Source organism: Castor canadensis, chromosome 7, assembly GCF_047511655.1.
Source record: "Castor canadensis chromosome 7, mCasCan1.hap1v2, whole genome shotgun sequence".
NCBI classification, from domain to species: Eukaryota; Metazoa; Chordata; class Mammalia; order Rodentia; family Castoridae; genus Castor; species Castor canadensis.
Window position 1 is genome coordinate 25,559,848 of NC_133392.1, and position 12,632 is coordinate 25,572,479.

Genomic DNA, 12,632 nt, shown 5'->3' on the forward strand with positions numbered 1-12,632 from the left:
TTAGCAGGAAGCAACGTTTATTGTGTTAGCACAGACCCACCAGACTTGTGTCCTAAGGCTGAGCCCCAAGAACAAAGGGGTCTTACCTTACATACCCTTGCAAGCAGGTTACAGAAGCCAAAAAAAAAAAAAAAGCTCAACCACATATGGCTGCATGTGACTTCATTGGCTATTTCATTTCCCCAGTGCTATGTGACCTTCATGTTTGAATTCTTTAAGTTATATCTCTCTGCTTTGCCATCCCCTTCTGCTGTCTCATCGCCAGAACACAGCCTATCTCTTTTCTGACCTCCCCTTTCTTGCTACAATAACAGGAATAAGAGAGGGAGTGAAATGAAGTTGGCGTTGGAAAGTATAAGGAATTGAAATTTTCTGTTTAGAAACCAGAAGACAAGAAACTTGAGAGGATATTTCTGGAAATGACTGCTTAATATCTTAGTAAAAATTGCAGATAAGCAGTTAGAAAGCTGGGTTAAACTGTAGATTTCACTAGAGATGATAGTTTGGGAGTTTCAGCAAAGACTATAGTAGAACCACCAGAGTTATGTTTGAGTGTGGTAAGGTGGGAATGCACTCCTGCTGTAGGAGGGCCTTGAGACGTTAATAGACCATGATGGCAAATCAGAGATGAGCCAATGAGATGTAAGAGTATTTGGTAAAATGAAAGCATGTTGTTGGTCATATCAGTGAAGTAAAATATCAGACATAGCTTCACTGCTGACTGTTGTTCCCTTCAGAGTCCATAGTCACAGGCCTCATGGCTGTTTTGCAAGTAGAGTCGGAAGAAACCTTGATAGCTTTTTGCATCAAGGAAGAAGGCTGACACTGCAGGATCTTCCCTCATGGCTGTCATCCATTGCTTAAGTTTTGGAGTGTGGGAGACACACCTGTAGGAGGAAGAAAGAAAGGTGTGAGCATGGCAGTCTCCCATATATCACCATCACTGCACTTGATTGTATTTTCCCCTAACCTTTTAAAAGATTTTTTTTAAATGCCTGAAATCACAGATACTATGTTTGAAAGTTGTCAGAAGTCTTTTACAAATATGTTGAGAGTGAAGTTACTAGTTGGGTTAGTATGAGAACTCGTCCAGCCAGGTGTGGTGATACATGCCTATAAACCCAGCACTCCAGAGGCCGAGGGAGGACAATCATAACTTGAGGCCAGCTTGAGCTGCATAGCAAGAATCTCTCAAAAATTAATTAAAAAGTAAGCTAGTCCAACTGAGAGATCAATAACTTTAAAAGAGTTATAATGGAACTAAGAATGTTAATAATTTTCTATCATCAGATGTGACTTAGCAGTAACTGAAAAGGTCTAATCTCTTAAGAAGTGGCAGTCAGCCAAGGTTGTTGTCTGCCAAGCTCAAAAGATGGAGTTTAGAAAATAGTGCGAAGTCTTACTAGTAAATGGAGGTAACCCTGATCACAGAGTGCTGCAACAGTATACATCCTTCTGGGTTTTTAACCCCTGGAGGAGTAAATTTTAAAACACTTTACCCCATTTCACAGAAATCTGGGGAGGAGTAGTGAATGTAGGTATAGAACCCTCCTGTCCACTTGTTCACATTCATACCAATTGTATTAAATACCTTAAGTTTTCTTCAGATAAACTATTCTAAATTACGCACAAGATATTCAAATGTCTTACTCAGTTAGCTCCCCTGGTTCCTGCCGTTCAAACCAGGGCCAGATGAGGTAATCAATCATAGAGACAGAATTTCCACCAAAGAAGGTTGTCTTCTTATTGGTCAGAACCTAAATATTAAGCAGCACAAGAATACTGATTATTTGTGCATCTAGTAAGAATAGTCATTAGAAATGAGAGCAAATTAAGCAGAACAGGTGTAAGCAACAACTTTTACATTCATGTTAGGCTTTTCTCTTAGATCACAAAGGTCAAACAGTTTTTTAATCTGTTGGACTGGCATAAAGTGAAATAATAAAATAAACTAGAAAATGGAAAAAGATAAAACAAGCTGCAAAGGACAACATCTCTAATACAAAGGACTAGTATTCATGATAAAGAATTCCTGAGAAGAAACATGGCAGAGTACCCGAGGACAGGAAGATGGTGGATGCGGCCATGGACAGGAATGAGTGTGGGAAGCAGCAGCCAGTCTTGCTGCCTGTGTCCTGCATCTGCATCATCATGAAAAGCTCCCCCGAGGTGTCCAGCATCAACCAGAGGGTCTGGTGCTCACCGCCAAGGCCAGGGAGCTCTTTGTTCAATAGCTAGTCGTGTATTCCTACAGGTGTGGCAGTGGAAAGGAAAAGAAAGCACTGGCTTACAGTGACTTGAACTGGAAACTTTTAAGTTAATTGCAGATATATTACCAAAGAAGATTTTAGTTAGAAGTACTTGAAAATGCTTAGAAGGTGAAAGAAGAGGAGAGTGATAACGATGAAAGTGACAAAGTCACTTTCCTAAAGTGAGTCCTAAACCAAAAAAGTGCTGTAAAAATCAGCCTTATCAGGTTTGGCATTGTGGAACACATCAGTAATTCCAGCTACTCAGGCAGAGATAAGGAGGATCATGATTGGAGGCCAGCTCAGGCAAAAAGTTGGCGAGTCCCCCATCCCAACCAGTAGCAGGGCATGGTAGTACACACCTGTCTACTGAGAGGTGTGGGTAGGAAGATCTCAGTCCAAGCATATACAAGGCTGGGATTGATCCCGAGCACAACAAAGCAGCAAACCCACTTTTATTCCCAGAGTGAAATACCAAGTCAAAGTATCAAAACTACCTCTATATAAGGATATTGTTTGTTTAGTGGTACTGGGGTTTGAACTAAGAGCCTTGTGCTTACTAGGCAGTCACTCTGTCACTGGGGTCATATTCCCAGCCCAAGAATATTGTTCTTTAAAAATTTTTGTATATGAAAGATTATTTCTTATCTTTCTGTTGCTTAAACACTCCAGTAATCATTTTTACTGTCTGCAAGAGAAAACCATTAAGCCTCCCTTTTTTGTTCACATAGGGTGAATGTTTGACTCCTGTCTTCTCAGTATTTTTCTTTTTAAAAAGGGGGAGGAGAGCTGGGAATGTAGCTCAGTGGTAGCAAGCTTGCACAAGGCCCCAGGTTCGATCCCCAGAAATGGAAAAAAAAAAAGTTAATTACATTCAGTAAAACCACCCTTTTTTGGTGTCAAGTCTGTGAAATTTGAGAAATGCATACTTCAGTTTACTTCATTGACACTGGGTCTTACTATGTTGCCCAGGCTGGCCTCAAACTCTCAATTCTCTTGCCTCAGCCTCCAAGTAGCTGGTATTATAAGGGAGCACAGTCAGGTGCTGATGGTCATGCCTGTAATCCTAGCTATTCTACTCAGGAGGATCATGGTTCAAAACCAGCCCAGGCATATACTTCCTGAGACCCTACCTTGAAAATAACTAAGACAAAAAAGTCTGGCAGAGTGGCTCAAGTGGTAGAGTACCTGCTTAGTATGTGTGAGGTCCTGAGTTCAGATCCCCAGTTTTTTTAACCAGTCAGTATATAGAACTGTCTCATCACCAAAAATACTCCCCTGTGCTGCTTGTACCTAGTCTGTTCGCTAATCCCTGGCAAGCACTGACATTTCTGTCACTATTGTTTTTTTTTAAATGTTTTTAAAATACTAGAAAATCCAAAAATGAAAAAAGAAAAATGGTAAACAATCCATTAGAAAAATAAGTAAGACTTAACCTGCACAAAAGAGTGTCCATATGGCCAATGATCATTTGAAAAAAAATGACTGCATTACTCATCAGGAAAGTGAAACTAAAACCAAAATTCAATCCACTGTACACCCATCAGAATGGCTAAAGTGAACAAGTTAGCAAGGGTGTGGAACACTGCTGGTCTCTGTGTAAATTGGTACAATCAGTTTTCACACTGCCCTTCTAGAACCCAGCAATTCTACTTGGAAATTCAGGTTCACCAAAAGATGTGGCTATAAGTGTACAAATGCAGCACTATTTGACATATTCCAAATTCTAAATGGTGTATAAGGAAAGCCCCCTTTGTTCTTGGGGCTCACCCTTTGGACTCTAGTGCCCTGAGTTGCTGCCAGCTTGCTTAATAAACTTGCTTCCGAAAGCTTTGGTGCCTTCTCAGTCTCTGAATCCTCCTGCAACAAAGAGACTGTGCTGACTTGGAAAATTTGTTAAGTTGTATTCTTCAGGTTCTTCTTTGCTTGCAATTTTTCAATTACAAACATACTTAAAACACACTGGAAATTGGCTGAATTAACTGTTAAACAGATGTCAATTGTTTGAAAACCACAAATAGGATGTTTCTGAAATTTAAGGTGAATTGCTATTAAGAGTTTTTCCAAAGGGGAAAATTGAGAAAATTATCTGGCTAATTAAATCAGCACCAAACCAATATGCCCTTTATAAATAACCTCCATCATTTTCCTCAGGGCCCATGAAGCACTATGCATTGTGGATTGGTTGTTTATATCTACGTGATGTTTGTCTTCATTCTACTACTAAACTCTAATCATCTGAAGAATATGGACTCATCTTAATTTCAGCTTCCACACTGCCCAGTTAATTACAACAGTTGATTAAAAAAGAAATAGAAAATTCCCCAAATCAATTACCAGTAAAGAAGTAGAACTGGTAAAGGAACATCTCCTGTAAAAGACACGAGGTTCAACTGCTTTATGGAAAATGCTAGTCCCTATAGAATGGTTTTAGAGATTAGAAAAATGAGGGAAATTAAGAGATTAGAATATGTTTGATACCAAATATAAAGATATCAAATGAAGACAGTAAATTATGGGTCCTCCCATCTATGAACACATATACTATTTACTAACTCTACAATACATATGAAAATTCATTGAGGGCAAGTAGATTTTATCCCACTAACACCAGGATGGTTCAGCACCAGAAAAATTGATAACGCTAGACAGTATATTAGAGGGAAAAATTACATGAACAGTACAATAAATGAAATAGATGCCAGAACAAATTCATTACTAGTGAATTTGGGGGAGAGTGTTGGGTTTTTTGTTTGTTTTTTGTGGTACTGGGGTTGAACTCAGGACTTTAGCAGGCACTTTACCACTTAAGCCACACCACCAGCCCTTTTTGCTTTAGTTATTTTTTAGATAGGGGCTTACATTTTTGCCCTGGCCTGTCTACTGTCCTCCTCCCTCCCCCTCCCACATTGCTGAGATTACAAGTATGTACTACTATGCCTGGCCCTTTGACATTATTTCTAATTGGGAAATGGAAATATAAAGAAAGGAGTAGAAGGAAAAAGAAGGTAGATATAGGGTATCATTTACTATGACAAAAGCTGGAAGAAATAATTACCTCCTCTAACTTGCTGAATTCCTTCCGCAATTCTTCTTTTATGCCAGCACACTCTTCTTTATTTTGCTTACTGTCATTAAGCTTTCTTGGAAAGCTTAACATCAGAGATAGCATCTAGATGGAGAATATGACAGTTTATCATTGGAGGCTGACATCGGATCCCTTACTTAATAACATGAGAGAACCCTAATAATCCTGGCATTAGGGTGTTCGGGTGTTACAGAAACATCAATGGTGCACCACGTCCCTTTGTTCACAGAAACCATGGACTGGTTGTAGAAACACTTTTGTAGCCTAAGATGTGATGTTGATCAGGATTTTAAAAGCTGAAGATAACAGAGCACACTTTGGAAAATTTGAACCAGAAATTACTTAATGACACACAGAGGGGCTCATAGAATTGTTGGGATGCTGAACAGACATTCTTGAAACTAAGACAGGACATTACAAATCATCCTGACAACCAGTCTAATTGGAAGTGTCCCTGCTGCCAGCACCAGCTGAGCACTAATACCAAAATTTATGCTGTTACTCAAGTAACCAGTACTGTCACTGGCCACAATGTTGTTGTTCGCTTCTCTGGATCTTATGCCCACCCCTGCCCCTGAAAGCCAGAAGTTCTGCCGCCCCTGTCACCAACAGCACCCAACCAGTGACCCACACCAAGCCTGGTCCCTCACACTGCTCTTATCTCAATCCAAGATTACCATGAATGTGTGTGGCAGGAAAGGCCTCGATCACAGACCTTGACCCAGCTGCAAAGGGAGCTGGGAAAGAGTTTTTCTCAGTGAACACAAACAATTCAGAAGGAACCAAATACCTGAAGACCTGACAGGTGTAAGTGTCGGATGATCTAATGTGGTAGAGGTGTCTGTGTGTTTTGATATTTCTTATCTTGAGGTCTCTTCAGTGTAGCAGAAGCCCATCCACCCCAGTGTGGATACTTGTGGAACAGTAGTGTGAAATCCTATCTATGTCAGAACACCTTCCCCATTGGAACTGAAAGCTGGCAGGCAGCCCTTCTGTCCACATTTCCATCTCTGCCTACCTAGTCTATCATCCTTGCTGTGCCTCCAGTTTTGTTTCACATTACTTTCCATAAATCAGTTTCCATTGTGATGCTCTTCATTTCTACTTCCCTGTAAAATGTATTTCTATATGGGCTTGATTTCTCAAGTCTCCAATGATATGTAAGCTTAACACCTTTACTTTCTTAGTCCCCGTGTCTTACTTCCAAATTCCCAGGAGGGAAGATTAGTGAGGCAGGAGTGGGATGCTTCTGTGTTCTAATGAGCTATGCCCAGGAAGATAGGATCACATGGTACCAGACCACCTTTTTCCTGAAGGTGAATGGGAAATATTAATGGGCATCTCCAGTTGTACTTTTCATGCTTGTTTTCTTTCTGGACAGTACAGTGAATCTTTTGGTACTAATTTTTAAACTCCACAGCATTCTTGCAAATACCATATTTCCTTTCTATCACTGACAGCAGCCATTTCCACTATTCTTCTACCCATATCCTATTAAGCCAGATGACTCTCTCTTCCTTCCTATCCCTTTGCAAGAGCTCTCAAAACAATATGCTCTCCCAATAGCACTCCCATCTTCTAGATATTTTTTAAAACCTATTTTGTTTAGAGACAAAATAGCCCTTTATACACTAACCATACTACCAAGGTAGTAACTTTATAGGAATATAACTGTGCATTTTTATTCTTTATGTTGCAAAACACATCTGTTGTTTACTCCTTTGCTGATACTAATTGTTTGAACTGATCCATATTGATGCTAATAAGATGCAAGCACTTTTTTTCAGGAATGCCATTCAGTAAACTCAGAGTTATCGCCAACAGTTAATGCTCACTGATAGACACTGTGACTATGCCATTAAAAGCCAACATTGAGGAGGTACCAGGTGTCAGATGCTGCTCTAGTGTTTGATATTAACTGATCTTTACCTTATAAGACAGAAACAACTAAGGTACTGACAGGTAAAGTAATAAGTAACTTCCTTGGAGTTGCACAAGGTAAAATTGGCTGAGCTAGTCACAAACCTAGGCAGTGAACCAGTGTTCAAAACACAGCTTCCAAGTCAGGTATGGTCAGAAACACCTGTAATTCCAGTAATAGGGAGACTGAGGCAGAAGAATCAAGGCCAGCAGGTGCTACACAGTGACTTTGAGGCTAACCTGGGCTTATACTGAGACAACTATTAAAAAAACTAAAAAGGTGGGGGACAGCCCCTCACCTTCATGGAGTCCACATTCTTATTGCAATAAGCAGTCCAGAAGGCAGGCAATCACTAGGGCAGAGAGCCCTTGATGGGGAAAAGTGACCACATCTGAGATTATAGAGCTGGAGGACTGACCAGCGGGCAAGCTTCTGGGAGGTAGCAGTGTCAGAGCAGATGCCTGTGAGTAAACAAGGCCGAGATAGAAGAGAGAAGGCTCTTCTGCAAGAGCTGAGTGAATGTAGCGACTGTGGAGACAGAAGAGGACAGAGTCTCAGGAGAGGATGGAGCAGGAATAACTTTGGAGAAGTGAACAGGCACCAGGTCTTGGAAGGACTTACAGGATGTGTCCTGCAGACAAGAGCACATTCCTGATTTCTTCTCCTCTCCCAAATCACTGAACCATCATAAATGACAGCACTGATTTAGCTTTTAAAACAAAACAAAAAGAAGAACAAAAGCTTTTTCAAATAGGGACTAACATTTCTGACACACACACCTTAGAGAATGACTCCAAGAGAATCTTTTGGCAAGCTTTCTCGTAAGGGTCATCTGGCCACAGCTTCTTCCCGGGATACACCTCATCCAGGTACTCACAGGTGATGACAGATTCATAGATCAATTGACCCTGACTGTTTTCCAGAACTGGCACCAGACCAAGAGGATTCTTCTTAAAGAACCAGTCAGGCTTATTTTTCAGGTTGATATTGATGATTTCATGCCTGAAAGGAACATATAAGACAATGAAGAAAGCAAACCATCCATTTTGGGTACCTTATTATTTTTTAACCTGGTTTTTAATAGAATTTGGAATAATATGGTGTTTTTCTTGTACCTATTTCACCTATTTATTTATTTGTTTGTTTATTTTGGTGGTAGGCAAGTGCTCTCCCACTTGAACCACAACTCCAGCCCTATATAATCTGTTTTTTTTTTGTTGGTGTTTTGTTTTTGTTTTTTGAGACACACCTGCTATATAGCCCAGACTGGCCTCAAACTCAAGATCCTCCTGCCTCCAGCTCCCCAGTGTTGGGATTACAAGTGTGAACCACAATGCCCAGCTCACTTTCTATACTCCTGAATAAATCCTAACTGGTCCAACCATCCATTCAGTTAATCACACCCCAATTGTAATAGTCAATTCTGCCTTGATTCTATCCATACCTGTTTATTTTAAGAATTTGACTATTTTAGATACCTCCTGCCAATTAGAACCATGCAGTATTTGTCTTCCTGTGTCTGACATATTTCACTTAGAGTAATGTCCTCAAAATCCATTCATGTGGCCACATCTTGCACAATTTCCTTCTTTTAAAAGGTGGAATAGTATGTATACACCCCAATTTCTTTATCCATCTGTCAAGGGACATCAGCACTGCACTATTGTGAAGAGCATGACAATGGATGCAGGAGTGTTGATATCTCCTTGAGATCCTGACTTGAGGCAGCTAATTAAGTTGTGTCCACTCCCCACTATATGAGGATTCACATGACAAAATTCACTTCATTTTAATTCAGTTCAAAATGAATTGACTCAACTGAATTCATTTTGCCAATATGAACAAAAAATTTTTTGCTTTCCACAAGGATATTAAGGAATTCTCATATGTTGATATATTTTTAAAATGTTGCATGTTTAAAAAAAAACACACAAAGTAAACCAAAAAAGGAAGAAAACAACTGAAGTCAGGCTACATTCAGATTGTAATCATATCTACCTTGTATCTAGCCTGAGTGAGTATAGAGGAAATAAAAGAAAGTATGTTATAATTGTTAAAGAAAGGTCTGTATAACTGTCAAAGATGGATCAGTGTCCAATAGAACAGATTTACTCAAAAGTAATACACACCAACATCTTTTCTTTCCTATCCTTATGGTAAAATGATACCACTTTTCCTTTAGAAAACTCTCCTAAGTGAGAGGTAACTTTTTCAAACAAGTGTTCTGGAGGGAGGAAAATTGTATCCATTTGAACCTGACTCCAGCCCTGCTCTACTCCTTGACTTTCCTATTAGATGAGTACAAGAAATGCCTTTATTACATTTATCTTTGAATCTCCGTTGGTTGCAATAAGAGTTTGGGTAATCCAGCAAACACCAATTACAATGCATTAGATAAACATTACAAAATAGGGAATATTTTGTTCTGTGTTTAAAATTATACTTTCACCCAAATGAGATGTAAATCTTAGTGAAGTGATAGCAAATCCAAAAATATTTTGTTTTTCCTTTAGCATGAAGCTTCCATTGCTTTTAGAGAAATGCCTGCCTGCCTAGTTCTCCCCTTAGAAGACTAAAATTAGTTTACAAACTCTACATAAAAAATTCCTTGAGAATGGGATATTTTAAACTTCCACAGAGCCTTCCACGCCACAAGTATCTAATAAATAAATGTCTGTTCAAAAGATTCCCTGGGTCACTGGAAAGGAAGTGGTTCCAAGAGATCTTGAGCATCAGAGAAAAGCCAAGTGACTTGTCCATTGTGGACAGCACACAAGTCAACAACTGCTAGTTTCAGTAATGAGGTTTTCAAAAAGACTGACTTTCCAGGCATAGACACTTCCTCTATTTGTCAGCAGCAAAGACCCAATCTACAGGATGTGCATGGGGCAGTAGACACAGCCTCCGCTGGGAGGGTTCAGGTCTGAACTCTGTATGTAACTGAAGCAACTTACCACGGGGGAAGGGGTCATATACTCAGAATAACAGCAGGACAAGAAAGAGTGAAAGCGAAACACAGACTCCGGAATCTCCAGGATCCAGAGCTGACAGCTGTTGCCACTGGTCACGCATAATTTTACCTAAAGGTGATCACGACACCAGCTTTTCTGATCCATAAAATAATCTGAACAAACTGTCCTAGACTGCTTAAGAAAAGGGTTTGTAACTTGCTATGTCTCCACAAAAGGCTGAGAATTTTGTCCCTAAAAACGAAACAAAACCTCCGAGGGTCCAGTGCGTGATTCCCTGCCCGGACTCGCCCCGCAGCTGGCTCCCGGCTCCTCGGTCCTCACCCGATTCCCTTGGCCTTCAGGACCAGCAGGGTCCTCCGTGCGTATGGACAGAACCTCATGCTGTAGACGCGGATCTTGCCCTCCGGGACCGGCCCCGGGGGCGCGCTACCTGCGGGGGGGAAGAGAGGACGGTGACCGCCTGCAGAGTGGACGGGACCCCCTGGTCCCCCACCCCAGTCCCCGGATCCCGCCGCCTCCCGGGCTCGTTCCCGCCGGAGCAGCCTCTCCGGGGGCGCGAAGATCATTCCCAGATCGCAGCGGACAACCTCACCCTTCGCCAGGCTCCGGGCTGAGACCCCCGACATCACTGCGCAGTTGTAGCCCCGGCCCTCGAGTCCCCAGCTCTAGGGTGTGCAGCAGATTGAGGAAGGAGGTGGCCTGGCCTTCCCTCCTGGGTCTCCTGATAAAGCTCCCCCAGTCGCCTTAGCTCCGCCCAAAGTGCTTGCCGACCCCGCGCGGCCAACGTGCTTAAAGAGAACGCAGCGCTCAGGCAGCGGGGGGTGACAGGGACACGCGTGCAGTGCGTTTCCCACCCTCCGCCACCAGCCACCCGCGGCGCTGCAGCCTGAGCGCCTAGGGGGCCACGCGCTGGAGACTCCCACCCCCTGCGCCGCGACCCAGGGCCGGTCCTCCTCACCACACCGCGGGGGCTGTGGTGCCCTACCTCGTGCTGGCCAAGAGATGCGGCCACCGCGAGATCCACAGGAGAAACTCAAAATGCTCAGAACCACCCTACCACAGCCACCGCAGGTGGTCTCCAGTCGCCACCTCACACCTGACCCTGACCTTGGACCTGACCTTCATACTTCCCACACCTGGCAAGGAGCCAGAAGGGAGCGCCCAGGCCGTTCGAGAGGAACCCACTTTTGACTGCAGCGCTCCCTGGCCCTCATCGCCACCCCCCTTACCCTCATCCCCCAGGTTTCAGGGCGCCAGACTTCAGGACCTGTCCTTGGTACTCACTCAACATTTCAAAGGCTCCTGTTCTCATCCATGCCTTGCTGGAGGTCGCCCAGCCACCTGCACAGACTTCCTTTATCTGCCAGTACTAGCTTGATAGGACAATTCAGAGGGCCACTGTCCCTATTGTCACCAACAGGGCACATTTTAACCCACAGGAAAAAGAAAATATCTGGATATTGTTAACCTCAGAATGCTGCTTTCTAAAATCTATTTAACAAACATTTGTAGGGTTTTTTTGTATTTTTCCTTGGAGGGGGGTGGGGGACAACAGCGGCAGGATTTTGCTAGTAGCCAAGCTGTCCTGAAACTCATGATCCTCCTTCTTTTGCCCACTGTGTGCTGGGATCACAGGCCTCCACCACTGCACTGGATTCAAATATTTGTGTTTGGAAACCCTAGAAATGCCATAGGCTTAGAGTTAAGGTGTTGGGCTTAATTGGTGGTCTGGCAAGAGGAGTGTGAGCTCCAACAGCCCTTTTAACTTAGGTGTCAGGAAAGAGGGGTTCTGTGGCACCAGGAAATGCATAAGGAAAAAGACTTTCCAATGATTTGTTTCTCTGTTACATTTGAAAGCTTGTCAGTCCTGTGCCATTGATAAGGGGGGTATGCCTGTGTTTATTTTGAGTGGGTCCATTATGGGAGGGGCAGAGAATGAAGTGTTAATCCTGGTCTTGGAGCAATTTTAGCCTGTCTTGACCCTGGCTCCTCAACGTGTTAGTTTGCTAGAACTAGAACAAAGTACCAGAGTGGTGTAACCTCATAGTTCTAGAGGCCAGAAGTCCAAGATGGGGGCGTGGGGGGCGGGTGGGGTGCTCTTCTGAGGACAGTGACTGGGATTTCTTGTAGACTGAGGCAATCTTTGCAAATTAAGTGTGAATGAAGCAGCTTCCTGGTGCTCTTGTCCCTCCAAATTTCTTCTTTTAAATCACTGAGTTATGGTCACAATTCAGTGTAATTTCATCTAATGTAACTTATCACACCTGCAACAACCCTATTTCCACATAACGCTGCATTCAGAGGTTCTAGGAATCAGGACAGTAGTACATGAAGGTAGGAGAACACAAAGAACCCCTAACAATCTAAGAGCAAGTCCCTAACTTGTGTGTCTCAGTTCCCTC

General features: G+C 42.5%; 1 protein-coding gene across 2 annotated transcripts; it reads right to left on the bottom strand.

The window, feature by feature from the left end:
* Positions 1 to 11,238, bottom strand: LOC109697299 (glutathione S-transferase omega-1). 2 transcript variants are annotated; one of them, XM_074078357.1, is made up of 6 exons: positions 11,216 to 11,238; positions 10,552 to 10,660; positions 8,038 to 8,260; positions 5,308 to 5,421; positions 1,651 to 1,757; positions 1 to 887 (listed from the first exon to the last, which is right to left on the bottom strand). In XM_074078357.1, exons 2-6 carry the CDS (start codon positions 10,608 to 10,610, stop codon positions 734 to 736), a joined length of 657 nt encoding a protein of 218 aa, XP_073934458.1. In that variant the 5' UTR covers positions 10,611 to 10,660; positions 11,216 to 11,238; the 3' UTR covers positions 1 to 733. The 2 variants fall into 2 exon arrangements, with proteins under 2 accessions (XP_073934458.1, XP_020036416.1); XM_020180827.2 differs by lacking the exon at positions 11,216 to 11,238 and adding an exon at positions 10,823 to 11,002.
* Between the last annotated feature and the right edge of the window lie 1,394 nt (positions 11,239 to 12,632).

What these genes read in the sequence shown, in the direction of transcription:
- LOC109697299 (XM_020180827.2), bottom strand. Translation starts at nt 10,856, where the DNA reads ATGTCGGGGGTCTCAGCCCGGAGCCTGGCGAAGG. An exon ending in CTGAAGGCCAAGGGAATCGG is followed by an intron (nt 8,261 to 10,551) that starts GTGAGGACCGAG and finishes TGTTCCTTTCAG; the next exon opens with GCATGAAATCATCAATATCA. An exon ending in GAACCAGGGGAGCTAACTGA is followed by an intron (nt 888 to 1,650) that starts GTAAGACATTTG and finishes TTCCTCCTACAG; the next exon opens with GTGTGTCTCCCACACTCCAA.